The sequence below is a fragment of the Anomaloglossus baeobatrachus genome, chromosome 1, assembly GCF_048569485.1.
Source record: "Anomaloglossus baeobatrachus isolate aAnoBae1 chromosome 1, aAnoBae1.hap1, whole genome shotgun sequence".
Lineage (NCBI taxonomy): Eukaryota > Metazoa > Chordata > Amphibia > Anura > Aromobatidae > Anomaloglossus > Anomaloglossus baeobatrachus.
In genome coordinates this window covers 844,932,310-844,950,744 of record NC_134353.1, presented here as the reverse complement: position 1 = coordinate 844,950,744, position 18,435 = coordinate 844,932,310, and the positions used below count along the sequence as shown (strand labels likewise).

The following is an 18,435-nucleotide window of genomic DNA, read 5'->3' as shown; positions in this document are numbered from 1 at the left end:
TCGTCCTTACAGTAGTCCAAAGAGTTCCACACAATCCCACGGGCCGCCACACAGGCCTAGCTCCGTCAGTGTCCACAGCCACACAGGATGGAGCTCCTGCTCCCTTCAAGTTTCAGCTCACTCTGAAGTTACAAAAAGGGAAATGCATTGTCTGTGCTCCTTGACCAGCCCACCATGTTCAGGGGGTGGGGGTCACACATCCTATCATCAATGGTTTGGTCCATCACAGGGCTCCGATATGTCTGCCAGCCACAGTAGATGAAGGGATCCCCTGCTGTGCAGAACAATGACTATTCCTTCACTGGCCAATTCAATTACAGATTAGATACACAACTCTGGAAAGAAGAGGACAGGCTATTTACATAATCACATTAGATGCCAAGACTACAATTGTATGAGAGAGACACATTGAGATCAGTAGCTCCCCCAAGGAAATACATGAATTACAACTAATACAACCAGGGAAATATGCATATCATGACATAGTATCACAGCATATACAGTGAGAGGGTAAATTACATCTTCACAATCCCTCCCCCTCCCAACCTGTGTACATACTAGGGACCTCTACAGGTCACTGGTTAAGTACACACAGGCAGAGCGTTACTTACATGTGGCTTCATGCAGCCACGAATTGGCATCGTAGCTCTCCCACATCATTGCCCAGGAGAACAGCTGCAGGCAGACCACCCATCACCCCAACCACACATCGCTTGACCCCAAAACCAAAGTTCAGATCCACAGTGGCTGTGGGAATAGTCCTCCATTGTCCACCAGCCAGTTCAATAACAATCCCAGGTCCTCTATGGATTGCCTCAGGCCGAACCACTCGGGGATCAGCCAGTGTGAGGAAAGCACCCGAGTCACAAAATCCAACAAGTCTCTGTCCATCCAGCACAACCTCCTGCAAGTGCTTACCTCGATGAGCAGAAGTCGTCATAACTGCGGGTCGCACCCTGTAAACTCCTGGTGGTGCAACATGGGGGGCTGAGTCACTAGGCCAGTCCTCACATAACGGTGCCACATCTTCCTCCATGGCACTGGGCTGTAAATAATTAACAATCCGATTGGGTGCAGGATCAGTCCTCATTTGAACAGCTGGGCAGGAGACTTGCCGATGCCCTGGCTGTCCACATTGATAGCATCTGAGCTGGGTCTCCCTCCATCCAAGGCGTCCTCTTGGGTAAGGGGTAGGGGAACTTGGAGGCCGGCTCCCACCTGAAGGTGCTGTAGGGGTTTGAGGATGATTCCTCCATGGCCTGGCTGGGCATGAGGCCTGCAAATGCCCGGGATGCCTACAAACATAACACCTGCGCTCTGTTACTTCCTCTCCCCGGCGTATTCCAGAAAGTGCAGTAGAAGCAACTGGAGGCACATTAACACGGGTATCAACATGTGGTGGCTTAGAGGAACGGGGAACAATGGGGACAGAATAACTGGGGGCATCCGGTGTTGTGGAGCTGTTAGGCGTCTCTCCATCCTCCAACAGAATCCTCCACTGAGGCTTGATGGTGAGCACCTCATCAGCGAGAGCAGCAGCTTCCTCCACTGTCGCTGGTTTTCTCTCACGCACCCATTCCCGGATCTCAGCGGGGCACTGGGCAAAGAATTGTTCTTTTAGGATGACCTGCAGGAAGGTCTCCCAAGATAAGGCCTCCTCTGCCTCCAGCCAGCGATTACATATTTGTTTGAGTCTATGAGCATATATCTTAAAAGACACTTCCCCATCACAGGCTAAAGCACGGAACTGAGTCCTGTAAGTGTCTGGGGTCACAGCATAATGTTCTAGAATAGTCTGTTTAATCTCCGCATACTCACAGTTCCACCGAGGGTCCATAGCTCTATAGGCTTCAGCAGCTCCCCCCTCTAGGAGCCCAACCAGATGCCGGACGCGCTCCCTTTCTGGGACTTCCATTAATCGACACTGATGCTCAAAGTCCTGGAAGAAGCCCTCAATGTCACCAGCAGCCTCATTAAACTGCTTGAAGTCTTTGCGGGACACTCTGGGAAGTTCCCTCATGATGGGTGCTGGGGTTACAGTCTGTCTGGAACCTCTCGCGGCTTCCACAGCGAGCTGCTTATCCAGCAATGCCATCTCCTCCATCCTGCGCTCCTTCTCTTCAGCTCCACGCATGGCCTCCCTCTTATCTTCTATGGTGGCCTCATCTCCAAGCAGTGCCATCTTTTCCTTGTACCACACAATCCATTGACTTTTTTGGGTATTTACCTCCAGCTCCCGTCTTTCCTCCCTTTGCTGTGAGGATCCTTCCTCCACGTCATTTTGCGAGCAGACTCCTTCTAGCGCCTCAATCAGCTGCTCCTTGGAGAGTCCTTTGAAACGAACTCCTACTTCACGGGCCTTTGATTGCAGGCTCCCCAAAGTCCAGGTCTTGTACTCTGCAGTGCTGGTTCCTGATGTTGAGCCATTGTCCTCCATTCCTTCTGCTCTGATCCCAGCGCTGCCAACCAGTTTGTGACGGGGTGTACAGCAGAGCAAGGAGAGACAACAGGCCGAGGAACGATCCAACAGGTTTATTCACAAGAACACTGGAACAGCACACGATAAGTCCACGTAAAACAGATTCGGGGGCCCTTCCCGACAATCCTCGGACCGGATTACAAAGCAATCGTCCTTACAGTAGTCCAAAGAGTTCCACACAATCCCACGGGCCGCCACACAGGCCTAGCTCCGTCCGTGTCCACAGCGACACAGGCTGGAGCTCCTGCTCCCTTCAAGTTTCAGCTCACTCTGAAGTTACAAAAAGGGAAATGCATTGTCTGTGCTCCTTGACCAGCCCACCATGTTCAGGGGGTGGGGGTCACACATCCTATCATCAATGGTTTGGTCCATCACAGGGCTCCGATATGTCTGCCAGCCACAGTAGATGAAGGGATCCCCTGCTGTGCAGAACAATGACTATTCCTTCACTGGCCAATTCAATTACAGATTAGATACACAACGCTGGAAAGAAGAGGACAGGCTATTTACATAATCACATTAGATGCCAAGACTACAATTGTATGAGAGAGACACATTGAGATCAGTAGCTCCCCCAAGGAAATACATGAATTACAACTAATACAACCAGGGAAATATGCATATCATGACATAGTATCACAGCATATACAGTGAGAGGGTAAATTACATCTTCACATTCATTTCAACCCTGCCTTCCTCTGCAGCGATAGTTCCCCACATTAATTATACATGACACATATTGACACCATGACCATGCAAATTAGAATGTGCTGATGTCTATGTGTTTCACACCTACATACTCATTGACTATCTAACCAAAATATTCTGCCTCCTCTTACTATTTGTTGAGCCTTGCACCTAGGATTAGTGATGAGCGAGCACTATCGTGCTAGAGTACTTGGTACTCGTTAAGAGCAGTTGGATGCTCGGATGGGCGCAACTGGAAGTCAATAAGGGACTCGAACATTTTTCCTGGTAATCTTCCCTCATTGACTTCCATTATGCATGGGTACTGGAGTTGCAACCATCCGAACAAATAAGCCCTCACACAGCTCTGTTGAATGAAAAATAAAACCGCTTGTAGTCTTGGAAAATAGCAACACAATCAAAAAAATTCTTTATTAGAAATTTCAGGGTTTTTTCTCCATTAATGTATTAAAGAAAATGGGCATGTTTGATATCGCCGTAATCGTACTGATGAGGAGCATCATATTGCCATGTAATTTTTACCATGTGATGTACCTTGTAAGAACAATTCCCAAAAAAACATGTCAGAGATATGTTTGTTTCGCAATTTCAAAGCACTTAATTTTTTTTTTTAACATTTTCCAGTACATTATGTGTATAAGGCTAGTTTCACACTTGCGTTCAGCGGAGTCCGTCACTATGGAGAATAGCGCAGTCCGTTAACGCACTGCGCTATTCTCCATAGACTTGTATGGACAACGCACTGTAACGCAAGTGTCTGCGTTGCATCCGCTGCACGACGCAGCGTCGTTATTTTGACGCTGCGTCGGGCGGAAGGAACGCAGCATGTAACGTTTTTTTGAGCAGCAGAATTCTCTGGATTCCACTGCGCATGCTCTCTCTGGCTCCCTCCACCCGTAACCAGGGTACACATCGGGTAACCAAGGAACCCTGGTTACGTGTGCCGGGAGCCCGACACGTCGCCGCTCGGCTCCGCCCCCTCCCGCACTCCGTATGTATATACACACACACACACACACACACACACACACAATCGCGCGCACACACACACACACACACCTATCCCCCAGCGATGCAGTCCCCGCGGCACTGACGTCCTCAGCCATGGCCCCGCTCGGCTCCACCTACTTCGCACTCCGCCCCCCGCCCCCGGCCCCCGCACACATTGTCGGCGATCACCCGGCGGCCGGCTACTCTGAGTGATCAGCTGATCACCCGGCGGCCGGCTACGGGGAGTGATCAGCTGATCACCCGGCGGCCGGCTACTCTGAGTGATCAGCTGATCACCAGGCGGATTGCGATATTTTGTACGATCCGTAGCATTGCGTTGTGCCACTATATGCAACGCATCCGTTGCATGCGTCACACAACGCAATGCTACGGATCCCGTCCAACGCAAGTGTGAAACTAGCCTAACAGTTTTCACAAAAAAACCCTCATATGTCTATGGGGTCAGAAAAATAAATAAGTTATGGCTCTTCTAAAAATGGGATGAAAAATTGAAAACTCAAAAAGGAAAGCGGTTAAAGGGATCTGCAGCGACTTGGCCGCACAAGTCTTCCTGCCCTACAACTATTTGTGGACGGTGGATTTTGTGTGGCCTCAGATAGTGAAAGGAACTGTGGCTTACGTCAACAAGCTCTGCCAAGGTTTTTGGGAATATGCACAAGTTGAGTAGTGTAGGCAGGAAAAACACTGAATAGAATAAACATGTGTGGCGCCCTGGACTAGCCAGGTCGTCACAGGTACTGCAACACACACACCCCCACCCGAGATAGGCACATCAGCCAAACACAAAACCCTTGTTGCTTCCCTCCAGGGGCTGATGTCCACACCAGGTGGGGTGGAGCCAGGCAGTTGGCCCCACCCACTGAGGAGTTCACCATCCTGGAGGCAGGAACAGAGCTGATCAGTTTAGGAGGTGAAAGTGGAAGGAGTGTCTGCTGGTGTCTGGGTGTGTGGCCCAGGCACTGACAGCAAGGTTGGCAGACGGTGGTGGCCGTCTGCAGGAGAGGCGAATCAACGCGGAACCGTAGGACCGGGGTCGGGCGGTGGCCCGCCGGTACCGAACCGGGGAGCGAAGTGAAGCCAGCACACACAGGCAGGGCCTGCGGACCCCGACCAGGCTTGGAGCCGCCAAAAAGGTCAAATCCGTTAGTGACCGGAACCCCAGGGGTTTCCTAGCAGCCAAGACCCGATAGAAGGCAACCGTCCAACCAGCAGAAGGGAATACAGCTACCGCCAAAGCTAGGATCCTAAGGGCCAGAGCCTGCGGGCAAAAGGGCTCCTCCAGCACCTATACGCTGGGGAGCGGGTTACTGGTGGGAAGCCACCGGAGCCGAACAGACACACAGGTGCAGGAAAAGGCAGCCATCACCAACCGTCCGGGAGAAGCCACAGCAGCTGGCTGTGGGACCCGTCCATCCAGCCGTTTGGTTTACCAAAGACTTTGTGTATATTTGTGGCTGAGTGAGTACAACCGTGCCATCCGGCACCAAGCTGCGCAGTCCCTGCGACCCTGCACCATGCCAACCCTGCCTCCCCGTCACCTCACCGGGCCCCGGGACCACCAACCCCTACCCACGGAGGGGGTAAACAACATCCCAGCTGCTCTCTACCATCGCTCCCGGGATCCCCGTCACCAGCAGCGGTGGTGCCCATCTTCACCACAAGCCGTGGGTGGCGTCACGGACTCAAATCCCCAAACAAACTACCCCTTTCACTCACGGGCGAGGAGCTCGAGTCCCCGGATACGGCCCACCGCTCGAGCCACCGAGCAGCAGCAGCAGCAGCGCCGGACCCGAGCGTTAGCGAGCGCAGCGCCCCGCCGCCCGCGACACATGGTTTTGACGCTTTTTTAAGTGCAGTTTGATGTATTTTTGTATGCGTGTTCTTTTACCCCATTCAATGAAATGGGTGAAAAAAATGTTCTAAAAATGCTGAAAGAATTGATGCGATGCACATTTGAAAAAAAACTTTGTTGGTTCAAACCCGCAAGGAAAAAAATAAGCAGCGTGTCCATGAGATTATACAAATTGCGTTCACTTTGCTAATAGTGTAAATTGAAACATACCCTTGAAAAACGAACAGAAAAAAAAAAATTGTGTCAAAAATGCAGTGTGAACAATCCCTAACACTGTGAAGACGTTTGGTGGTCTGAGATAGCCAGGAAGACCTGCAGATATGCCATAAATATACGTGATGGGAATGGCCCTGCAACTCTGCCATATCCACACTTGTCAATGTGCCATCCTCATTTGGGGATCTGTGTTTGTAGTCAAGGGCCACACGCAAAAATCTCATCTGCTTACACATGCTGTATATATATCTCTAATTGTCATTACAGTAATTTTAGGACTAAGAATAATGATTAGGAAATATCTTCCTTTAGGGTCTCATTTTACTTACCTAGCTCCAGCAGGCTGCTGTCAGTCAGTAACTGGCACTGGATTGTGAGATGCGCGAGGTTGGGCATACATTGAAGTGCCTGAATGAAACACAGCATAGTTTCTCTAACCCCATGTCCACCTGGGAAAGTAAATTCTTCCAGCTGCTCCAGATATGCCAAACCTTCAGCTACATGAAAATAAATACGCAATAAAGTCAAATTAAAGTATCATTTTATTCACATATAGTTTATTTTATTTGTATACTTTCTATTAACAGGTCAAATCCATAAAAAGAGATATAATGGGGGCTGAAAAAAGGTTAGCAATGGTAAACTCAATTAAGAGGAGTCTCTGGGAGGAAAACATTGATATCCTATATTTAGCCGGCACCTAATGTGTAATCTACCGTATGGAAAGTCAACCCCTTCAAACCCCACTCAGCAGAATAAAGGAGACTCATTTGTGTACCCCCACACTAGCGTATAAAAAAAAAAAAAACAGTCCGATTTTTATCCAGAAAATTAGGACAATTTTTTTTATCACTTGTCATCTGCATGCAATCTGGTTTTTTTTTGTTTTTTTTTTCTGTCAGCAGCTTTTATTCATTTACAGGACTATTTACAGTTTCATATGCTACAGAATGGTAATGTATCCATAAAAAACAGATGGTCCGCACTCATAGACTTGAATTGTAGAGTCTTAATTAAGCACCGTTTTTTTAAACTAAGTGTGAGTGTGACTGTCAGAACCATTTCCAAATGTGATGTTCTGTAAATTGGAGCAGATTTTCAGTTGCAGAAAAAGGTGAGCATAAAATAATGATCTCAGTAATCTCCTTTGTAGGAGGTGGTCGTGTTCACCCTCCGTCCCTACTGTGTTGCTATAATGTTTTTCTGCTAGAATGATGTGGTTCCTTGATGTAGCAGAGCCAGGGTACTATAGTGGCTGTCGCCACCTGGGGTTGAGGCCAGATAACGAAGAGTATGTTTATGAACTGTACATGTGTTAACAATGTGTATTAGTCAGATATAGCAGAGTGGAAAATGTAAAGCATAGCAATGTTATGTAGATAGATTTTTGACGGTAACAGAAACAGTTCATGTCAGGGTCAGCTCAGTGAGAAGAGAAGTGACAGATGGCCAGTGGGTTGGTTAGAGAGACGGCCCTTGTGAGTAGTTAGTTCTGTAGGAGGGTTTGAGTGAGGAGGATGTGGCTAGGTAGTGGAGCCACTCAGGGAACCCAGAGTTATCCTCGTAAGGTCCGGAGCCTACGGCTCACTTCGACGTGCTTAGAGAGTCAAAGCAATTAGGGAGCCATCACAGCAGAGAATTGGACCGCAGTGACAACCGTGCGGGAAAGGAGGCACAGCTGCCCAGCAGCTTGCAGACTAGTTCCAAGATAGCGGGGATAGATGAGAGAGAATACCCCAAAGAACTATACAGCAGTACCGTGGTTGTGAGGCTCTGTCTGTCATAATGGTGAGAAGGAAAATAAACTCTTCAAGTTATAGTTGCCAAAAGAACACCAGTGTCAAGTGTTTCACTACTGTGTCTACCTTGGGGACTGGATGCGAGGTGATGGACACCACCTTGAAGGGAGCAATAAGTGTCACACACCCCACCCGAAGTGACCTACAATCACTGAGTCTTTCTGGCGTAGGATTGCGGGACCCCACTTCCTGTCGTCCGTACCTTCCTACACCTTAATCATATACAGTGGTATCTCGGTTATCGTTGGTTTCGGTTTTCGGTGATTTTTTTTCCACTAAAAATTTGCCTTGGTTTTTGTTGATTGCCTCGGTTTTCGACTGTTTTTGTCTGCATGCCCACGTGACTACGCTGCTATTTTTGCAACAACAAAGGGTGATCCATGCATTCTCCCGCTCTGTGTGTCACCCCGCTTGTCAGTTTCAAAATATATGTAAGAAATGTAAGATAAAATGTATTTATTCTTTACATTAGTGTTTTATACTTATTTAATATTCCTTTTATATTAATTTTATAATCATTTCTTATTGTTTTTAGTATTAATCACTATCTTTATTCAATATAAAATGTGTTTTTTGTATGTATTTTAGAGTGTCTAAAACTAATTAACTGGATTTACATTGATTTCTCTGGAGATAATTGTTTCTGTTTAAGGCTGTGTGCGCATGTGGCGTAATTTCATGCGTTTACGCTGCTTATTGCACTGCAGTGTAAACGCATGCATCCTGCGTCCCCAGCACATTCTATGAAGATTGTGCATAATCCAGCCGCACGTTGCGTTTGAGAGCACAGTGATTTGCATGCTGAAATTTTGACAAAATTGCTGCGTTCAAAAAAGCAGCATGTCACTTATTTGGTGCGCTTTGGATGCTGCTCCCACTCTGTCTATGGGAGAGGCAGCATCCCGAGCGCATGAAATCGGCATCTATTCTGCAGACACACTGCATCAATTATGCAGTGTTTCTGCAGTGATGTGAAACACACATGCATTGCCAAATCGCAGCAGAATTTTCAGCATGGACACTATGCAACTTGCGCACATAGCCTTAGTTGGTTTCGATTTTCATTGATTATATTCAGACGGATTATCAACGAAAACCGAGGCATCACTGAATAATCTTATCCTTTAATGTTCTACATGTAATACAAAAACACTTACCAAATGATTTTGTTGATTCTGCCTTTACAGAATATTGAAATGCTATTTCCAAAATCTTGAGATTTCTGAATGAAGGAAGTGCAGCCGCTTGACATAAAAAAAAAAAAAAACATAATGACATCAAATATAATGATTGAAATAGGAAGCATGTTACATTTGTCAATTAGTTACAGAACTGTTTCAAAATAATAAAGGAAATTATAAGATTTTTTTTTACATTTTATTGACAAATTCACCAAGTTTTAAAAAAAAATCAATATCTACAGTGGTGTCCCTTATTTTTCTCGAGGTCTACACTTTGCCCTAGCAGCTGGATATAGGCTTCTGGCCCGAATCCTGATTGATGCTAACTCATTCTTGTCTAATCAATGATCAGAATAATTCATCTTGTATTTTTGCTTTTAGCTTTAGCTTTTTTACTGACAATGATTCTTCAATTTTTCTGCATCCAAATAGACACTGTGCAGGAAGTACAGCGATTGGACGGCCGGACTGGGGTAACATTATTTTCTCTGATCAAGCACCCTTCAGGCTGTTTGGGACTCAACTGGTGGAAAAGCTGAGTGTTACCATGAATGCCTGTATCTGCCAAAAGGAAAGCTTCCTGAGACCATTCATGTGTGGTTGCTTCTCATCCATGGAGTTAGCTCAATCACAATTTTGCCTAAGAACACTGCAACAAATAAAAAATGGGATTGAAACATCCTCCAAGAGACACATCTTCCAACCATGCTGGAGTAATATGGTGATGATAATAATCTTTATGGAGTGTGGGAAGAAACCGGAGGAAACCCACACAAACAAAGGGAGAACATACAAACTCCTTGCAGATGTTGTCCTTGGTGGGATTTCAACACGGAACCACAGCGCTGCAAGACTGCAGTGCTAAACACTAAGTGCCGTTTCTCATCTCCGATATTTTGTCGTAAGCCGGATCCGGCACACATGCAGTACAGTTATATTCATTTACAGTGGAAGCGTGACACCATGCGGTTGTGTGCGTCATACACAACCGCATGTGTCCGCATGGTGTCGCGCTTCCACAGTAAATTAATGTAACTGTACTGCATGTGTGCCGGATCCGGCTTCCGACAAAATACCGGAAATGTGAAACAGCCCTAAGCCATCGTGCCACCCAACGGTGATGGTGAACAATGTTTTTTACAGCATGATGGAGACCATGTCACAAAGCAAAAGTGAAAACTAAGTAGGTCAGTGAGCCAAACATTGACATTTTTGGTCCATGGCCTGGAAACTCCTCAAATCTCAATGGCACTGAAAACCTGTGGCTAATTCTCAAAAAAGTGGACAAACAAAGATACAGAGACTGTGAGACACTCTCAGTATTGATTACACAAGAATACGTTGTCATCAGTTTGGAGTTGGCCCAGAAGCTGATATCCATCATGTCATGACGTATTGCAGAAGTCTTGTAAAATAAGGGACAACACTGTAACGATTAAGTCTTTACATAAACATGATGTATTTGTTGATAAAAGTGTAAAAACTCATGAAATGCTGAGAAATGAATTTCAGAAATCATAGAAACATAAACATCTGACTAAATGATAAAAAAAAAAACACTTAAGCGGCAAACCAACATTTGCGTAAGTCTGAAAACGTTTGGCCAAGACGGTTTCTGTTATAATGCACCTTTTATTTCAACGAGGAGTTATGTGACCATTTACAAGCACAAGTCCCAGGAAACACACTATTCCTAATAATACACAAATCATTTTGCTTCATGTCACTCACTGTCTGATAACATGAATTTCCAACCAAAGTAGCTCCAGTAATAGCAGTGATAAAGGTGTAGGCCCTGGTATCACCAAGACTGGCACCAGTCATGATGAGGTATGTGCTGGAGAGACCACTGGATCAGCACCACCATGTGAGGGTGTGAAGCCCCACAAGTGTTGTGTCGGTGCATTACCTTCAGGGACTCCACGCAGCTGGATCTTGTCACAGGTAGGAGATCTTCTATTTAGGATTGTCGTGACGCCACTCTCAGAATTGCGGTCAGTGGGGACCGCCACTGCAGATTAAGGGATGCCTGGGGCTGATGGTGGGTGCAGTCAGTTGTAATAGCCTCCTGAGAGTGAGGCAAGCCCCAGGGCCCTGTGTAAGTGTGTGGAACCACAAGGCGCAGAACAACTCAACACAAGCAGAATGTCTTTCAGGGGTTTTACTCACTGTTGATGGCAGGGTGAGTAACCCGGGCGTAGCTGGGATGAACCAGGCTGGAACCAGGTATCCTTCAGGCTGACTGATGAGGGTGGCTACCGACTCGCCTTCCTTAGCCCTTCTGTGGTTTGTGGTAACCCCGACTTTTAGTCCCTATGGGGGTCACCCAGGGAAGTAACTGCTCCCCTCGTTTCGGCCCGTTTGCTTGTAGCCTGGACCAGATCACTCCAGCTGCTTGCCTCCTGTGACCTATGGGCCCTAACTGTGGCTACGTGGCTGCGGACTCTGTAGTGTGGTCTTGGGGGTGTGAAGTGCCCCCTCAAGCAGGTTTGGCAGAAGAAAGCTGGATCTATCTCCGCACTGGGACCTGCTACCCGTTTGGGCCTGGTAACTCCCTGGCAGTCTCCTTACTTCCCACTCCGTTGCTCTCTCTTTAGCTGTGTGTGGATTTCGGGTAGCACTACTAGGTGACCGTTCTCCCCCGTCGGTAGTCACTGCGCGGACGCTTTAGACTGCAACAGCTCCAGGGTCTGCTCCTCACGTCTGCTTTCCCTGAGCTGCACACTAAACTGACTCACTGTTCCCTCCTCTCCTGTTCTTGCCTACGTCACCTAGCAACCAGGCTCTCTACCACACCCCTTGAGTGGAGATGGAGGCTTTGCACCGGCTTCGCCCCCTCCTGGGATCCCCAGGGGTCCTCCCAAAGGTACATGTGTGAGACCTGATCACTATGCGCCTGTGTAGTCACACCTCGGTCAGCCTTCTGGATTACCTGTTTGTACTGTCCCCAGCATGGGTGCAGTACTCAGTGGTGCCTGACCAGGTCAGGGGCGCCACAAGGGGGCAAACATGGGGAATAAGAAGGGGTTATCCAAGTAGTGGACAATCCTTTGAATCCAAGATTCCAAATCATGGAGGTCATACAAAATACTACATGTAAAAGTTTTTTGCTGTGAGTTGAATTAATTTTTGCATTAACTAAATTGAATAAAATTGAAGACTTTGTAATGAAACTTATATTATTAACCTGACTTTCATGTTGTGGGTTATAAAAAAATGTTACAGTATATGAAACTCAGTCTTGAAAAGATTTTGGAAATTGTTCTTGCGATATTGATTAAAATATTAGTTTTCAAAGTAGGTGTACTCATTTATGCTGAAAAACTACAACCAGCTTAGTACAGTGTTAAGATTTGTGCATAGGTGAAGAACGGACATTTTTTTCAGTGTGGGCGTACATTCACACAACCGTAATGTCGGTCCTTGTGCTGTCTGTGAACAAATTGACATGGAAAGCACTAGGACTAATGTTAGTCAATTGGGCAGTTATGATGACTGTTGTTTTTTTGTGTTTTTTTTCTTTACAAGGACCAAGTGTGCATATGAAAAAAATATTGCAGTATACAGTAGTGTTTTACATATGTCATATGAGACTTGTCTATTCAGGTCAATAGGTGCACAGAAAATAGCGTATCCCATGCAAATCATACATACTGCATTTATTTTTCTACTAGCTGTTTCCAGCCAACTAACGCTTGCCACGCCCATTATGATTAGCCCCTCAGCTCTCCCCCCCAAGGGTATACAGCTTTCCCCCAAGGGTATACAGCTCTTCTCCCCCCAAAGCTTTACAGCTCACCTCTCTGGTATATAGCTCACCCCCAAAGGTATACAGCTGTTCCCCGCAAGGGGTATATAGCTCCCCTCCCCCAAGGGTATACAGCTCACCTCCCTGGTATATAGCTCCCCCAAAGATATACAGCTCTCCCCCCAAGAGTATACAGCTCTTCCACAACGGTATACAGCTCTCTTTCCTCCTAAGGGTATACAGCTCATCTCCCTGGTATACAGCTCTCCCCCCAAGGGTATACAGCTCCCCTCCCCCAATGGTATACAGCTCTCCTTCCCCCAAAGGGTATACACCTCCCCCCAAGGGTATACAGCCACCCAATATGTATACAGCTAGCTGTATACAGCTGGGGGTGTAAGGGTTAATCATTGTGACACTCCACTGCAGCCTTGAATATTGGAAGCTTTCCCAGCGGGCTGGCGGTGTAAGGGTTAATCATTGTGACAGGTTAATCGCCGTGACACTACACTGCACATGGAGGGGAGGAGTCAGGGGGTCACATGATCAGTTCCTCAGCATATGCAGGACTCTGCTGTGCTGGTTGTCATGGTGCTGGATGAGGTGAAGTTTGTGTGGGGTCAGGAGGGATTTAGAGTGTGGATGTAGCAGAGCTGTGTGTGAAATGTGCAGGGGGGCAGAGCCACGGGTGGTAGTGGATGGGGGCGGAGCCGCATGCTATAATGGGCGGAGCCATGTGTGGTAATGGATGTGGGGGCGGAGCCACGTGTGGTAATCAGCATGGGGCGGAGCCGCATATGGTACTGTGCGGGGGCGGGATTAGCGACTAATCACAACGGCTCTTATATACAGTATATAAATGGCTACATTGCAGCTCTTAAAAGGAAAATATATCATCTTGTAAGGCCTTGTACGCACAGTGCATTTTTTATGCAGATTTAGTGCAGTTTGTGGCCCAAATCTGCATTTCTATCTTCACGCCAGCAAAGTGAATGAGAACTCTAGTCTTGTGCACACGTTGCTTATTTTTTACTTGCAGATTTGGTGCAGAAAATAATCTGCAGCGTGTAAATTGTTGGTGTTTTTTTTCCCTGTGTTTAGCTCTTTCACCCATTGACTTCATTGAAAAAATACATGGCACAAAAATGCACCAAAATGCATGCGTTATTTTGGTGCGTTTTTTTTGCCAGAAGGTGCAGATTTCATGCAGAAAATTTCTGCACCAAATCTGCAACATGTGCACATGGCCTAACTGTTAAAAACTGATGTCATTCATATTGCATACTGATCACCATATTGATGACAATTGGCCATTTTTTTTCTGGATGAAAATTGGATGATTTTTTTATATATATTCTTGTGTGTCCAACCTATTAGTTAAAAAAGAAGACTAGATGGAATCAGTGTGCTGCCTGAGATTTTCACTGACCCATAGACTTGCTAGTGATTTTGATTTGAAACTAGGCTCAAAATGTGGTTTTTTTTTGAGCAGGCCGTTATACTATAATTAGTATGTGACGCCCCTGGACTATCAAGTCATCACAGGGTACTGCACAAACTACCCTTCCGTGCAGTATTCCAAGTCCCTCATGGTTCTGGGTCCCTATCTTATGGTGTTGCCTACAACAGCAAATCAAATCTTAGATACACCCTGCACCACACCCACCAGACACACCGGTGGATGGCTTGAGTGGAATACAGTCGCCCACCTGGGAGGTCAGGGAGGGGAGGTGAGTAGTGTGTAGAGAGTCGTGAGAGAGGAGTGAGAGGAGGTTGGGAGTGGTGGCTCCCAGGAGAAGCTGTCTAGGTTGCAGATGGTGGTCTGAACCTAGAGGAGTCGGACTCCCGGTCGCACGGGATTGCGGCTAGGTGCCTGAACCTGTCAAGGAGGACGGTCAGCAGCCTGGCACTATCACCGGTCCGGGACCGAAGGCACGGCGGGGTACACGGACCCTAGGTCGGGGAAAAGCTTCAGGCAACCCGGCAATTAACCTGAGGAGAACGGAGCCTTTATGATCTGTACCCACCCGCTCCAGAATTGGGCACTAGCGCAACAAGGGGGATAGGGCCTTCCAAACAAACGGTCCAGAACATCCCAAGCGTGAGCCCTGAGAGCTAGCTCCCACACTTGTGGGGAGCGGGGCCCGGCAAGCTTCAGACTACTGGTCCACCACATTAAAGTTAAACTTAGTGCCATGAGGAAGGTCACGGATCACCAGGCAACACCATAGAGGACGGGACCCGGACGAGCTCCCCTCAAGCGGCAGCAATACCCTGAGATTTGGTTTACCCGGTTGTCAGCGTCTGCTTATTGACTGAGTGAGTACTTGAGTGACCCCTGCATCCCACCGAGTCCTGGGGCCTTCCCCTACCCGTGGAGGGCAACGACACCTTTGCTACCCACTCCATCACCCCGGGTACTCCAACGGCAGCGGCGGTATCCCTTCCTTACCGTACACCATGGGTGGCGTCACGAACTATACCTTCCCTGTAAATAACTTCCCCCTTTTACGTTTAGAAATGGCCCCAAGGCCCCGGGTCCGGAGACACTCGAGGCACAAGTCATCGCACGGATCCGAGCAGTTCGATCCGCTGCAGGGGCGGCACGAGTACTTGTTCTATCTGTCAAAAACAGAACACGTACGAGAAAATGAGGAGTGTGAAACTAGCCCTACCCGGAAAGTCTATGTGATGTTAAATAGTTTGCGTCAAAGGGAGTGATACCTCAAGTAATGAACCAGAAAAATCATAACTGCAAGCTTTTCTTATTTCTGTTAAATGGAATCTGTCAGCAGGTTTTTGCTACCTCATCTGAGAACAGCGTAATGTAGGCAGAGGGACCCTGCATGCAACGATGTATCACTTAGATTACTGGGTGCAGCTGTTCTGACACAATCAGAATTGTTAGATTTATCCAGGTAGCAGAGCCGAGAGAGCTGTCCCCACCCACATCAGGCTCTCAATAGAGATTGTACATTGACAGAGAGGGGGCGTGCTGGACTGCTGTGTGTATCTGCGCAATGATAAGTGTGCTGCTGCTTAAACAAACAAACCAAATAAACAACAAATTGAACTTTGAAAAGACAGGCATCCCTGAATTCTCTGTGTTAATCCTTGCAGCATGTTGTCTTCAGATTGCATAGCAAAAATTCGTTGACAAATTCTCTTTAAGTGACATCAGGACCAATAAAAAAAAGAGCATAACAACAGTATATACATACCACACACAGATACATTTTTGAATGTTTCCTAAAATCAAGAATTTGTTTCCTTCTGACTACTGTAAGAAAAAAAATAAGAACAAAAAGAGATCCTACCGAGATGGATAATTTCCTTGTCATAAAGTCCCAGTTCTGGAAAACGGAGTTCTTCCATCTTTCCATTCCGACATAAGGAACTGACAATATTCTCAAATCCAGGGCAGTATTTACATCTCATTGTAAAGGATATCAGGTTACTGAAATTCTCAAGAAAGTTGGCTGCAATGTGAAATGCAAACAAGGATTAATATTATTATTATTTTATTATTAATAGTGATCATTTTGCATATAAAGTGCAGCTGTTGCATTATTGACAATGTCTGATAGTAAAACTCAATGTTATGGCTCTTGCACCCAACCGCATTTCGGTCTGAGCGCTGTCAATGAAAAAACAGAAAGCACTCGGACCAATATTTTTCAATGGGTCGCTGAAGGTGACCAATTTTTTTTCAGTGACAGAATCTGAGTGTGAAAGAAATCAGATTTTTTTTCCACAAATCAGATGAGACTCATGCATTGAAATCTATAGGTGCGAGAAAAAACTGGATGCCACAGTATTGATTATAAGGCTATGTGCCCACGCTAGAATGTCCCTGTGGATTTTTCTGCCTGAAAATCCGCGACTTTCGCGGCAAATCCGCACCCGCGGATTTGCCGCGAATTTACCGCGGATTTGCCGCGGATTTTATTTTTTTTTTTTCCCCATTCAAAACCAAAAATCCGGACCAAATCTGCACCAAACAATTGACATGCTGCAGATTTTTCCGGATCAAAATCCGCGGCAAATCCGCCGCGGAAAAATCCGCAGCATGGGCACAGCATTTCCAAAATGCCATTGAAATGGCTTGGAAGTGCTGCTGCTGCAGATTTTCGGCAAATCCGCGGCAAAATCCGCGGTACATCCGCGGTAAATCCTGTAGCGTGGGCACATAGCCTAAATGATAAAAAGCTTCTGCTGTACAAAAGAAGGGAATTTTGTTTACTTACCGTAAATTCCTTTTCTTCTAGCTCCAATTGGGAGACCCAGACAGTGGGTGTATAGCTACTGCCCTCTGGAGGCCGCACAAAGAACTACACTTAAAAGTGTAAGGCCCCTCCCCTTCTGGCTATACACCCTCCCGTAGGAGTACAGATTCCTCAGTTTTAGTACCAAAGCAAGAAGGAGGAAAGCCAATAACAGTTTCAAAAACAAATTCAATCCGATAACATGATCGGAGAACTTAAGAAACAACATGAACAACATGTGCACCCGAAAAACGAAACCCTAAGAACAAATAGGGCGGGTGCTGGGTCTCCCAATTGGAGCTAGAAGAAAAGGAATTTACGGTAAGTAAACAAAATTCCCTTCTTCTTTTTCGCTCCTAATTGGGAGACCCAGACAGTGGGACGTCCAAAAGCAGTCCCTGGGTGGGTAAAAAGATACCACATGAACGGGCTGTCAGACAGCCTCTTCCTACAGGTGGGCCACCGCCGCCTGAAGGACCTGTCTACCTAGGCTGGCATCTGCCGAAGCGTAGGTATGCACTTGATAGTGTTTGGTAAACGTGTGCAGACTCGACCAGGTAGCCGCCTGGCACACTTGCTGAGCCGTAGCCTGATGCCGCAATGCCCAGGACGCACCCACGGCTCTGGTAGAATGGGCCTTCAGTCCAGATGGAATCGGAAGCCCAGCAGAACGGTATGTGTGAAGAATTGGTTCCTTGATCCACCGCGCCAGGGTGGATTTGGAAGCTTGCGATCCCTTATGCTGACCAGCGACTAGGACAAAGAGCGCATCAGAACGGCGTAGAGCCGCCGTGCGAGAAATGTAAATCCTGAGTGCTCTCACCAGGTCCAACAGATGTAAACCCTTTTCAAATTGGTGAACTGGATGCGGACACAAAGATGGTAAAGTGATATCCTGATTGAGATGAAAGGAAGAAACCACCTTGGGAGAAAACTCTGGAATTGGACGCAGTACTACCTTGTCTTGGTGAAACACCAGGAAGGGAGATTTGCAAGATAACGCCGCTAGCTCGGACACTCTTCGAAGAGACGTGACCGCCACAAGAAAAACTACCTTTTGTGAAAGCCGAGAAAGGGGAACCTCTTTCAAAGGCTCGAAAGGCGGCTTCTGGAGAGCAATGAGAACCTTGTTCAGATCCCAGGGTTCCAATGGCCGTCTGTAAGGAGGAACAATAT

The 18,435-nt window shown here is 46.9% G+C and overlaps 1 protein-coding gene across 1 annotated transcript in view; it reads right to left on the bottom strand.

Annotated features, from left to right (window-relative positions):
- Positions 1–18,435, bottom strand: part of LOC142255131 (baculoviral IAP repeat-containing protein 1-like) — a 109,139-nt gene that overhangs the window by 10,769 nt on the left and 79,935 nt on the right. The window contains exons 11-13 of the mRNA XM_075326632.1: positions 16,312–16,473; positions 9,223–9,309; positions 6,592–6,763 (exon numbers count right to left, since the gene is read on the bottom strand). Of these exons, the coding sequence (XP_075182747.1) occupies positions 6,592–6,763; positions 9,223–9,309; positions 16,312–16,473 (421 nt within the window). The remainder of the gene's footprint in view (positions 1–6,591; positions 6,764–9,222; positions 9,310–16,311; positions 16,474–18,435) is intronic.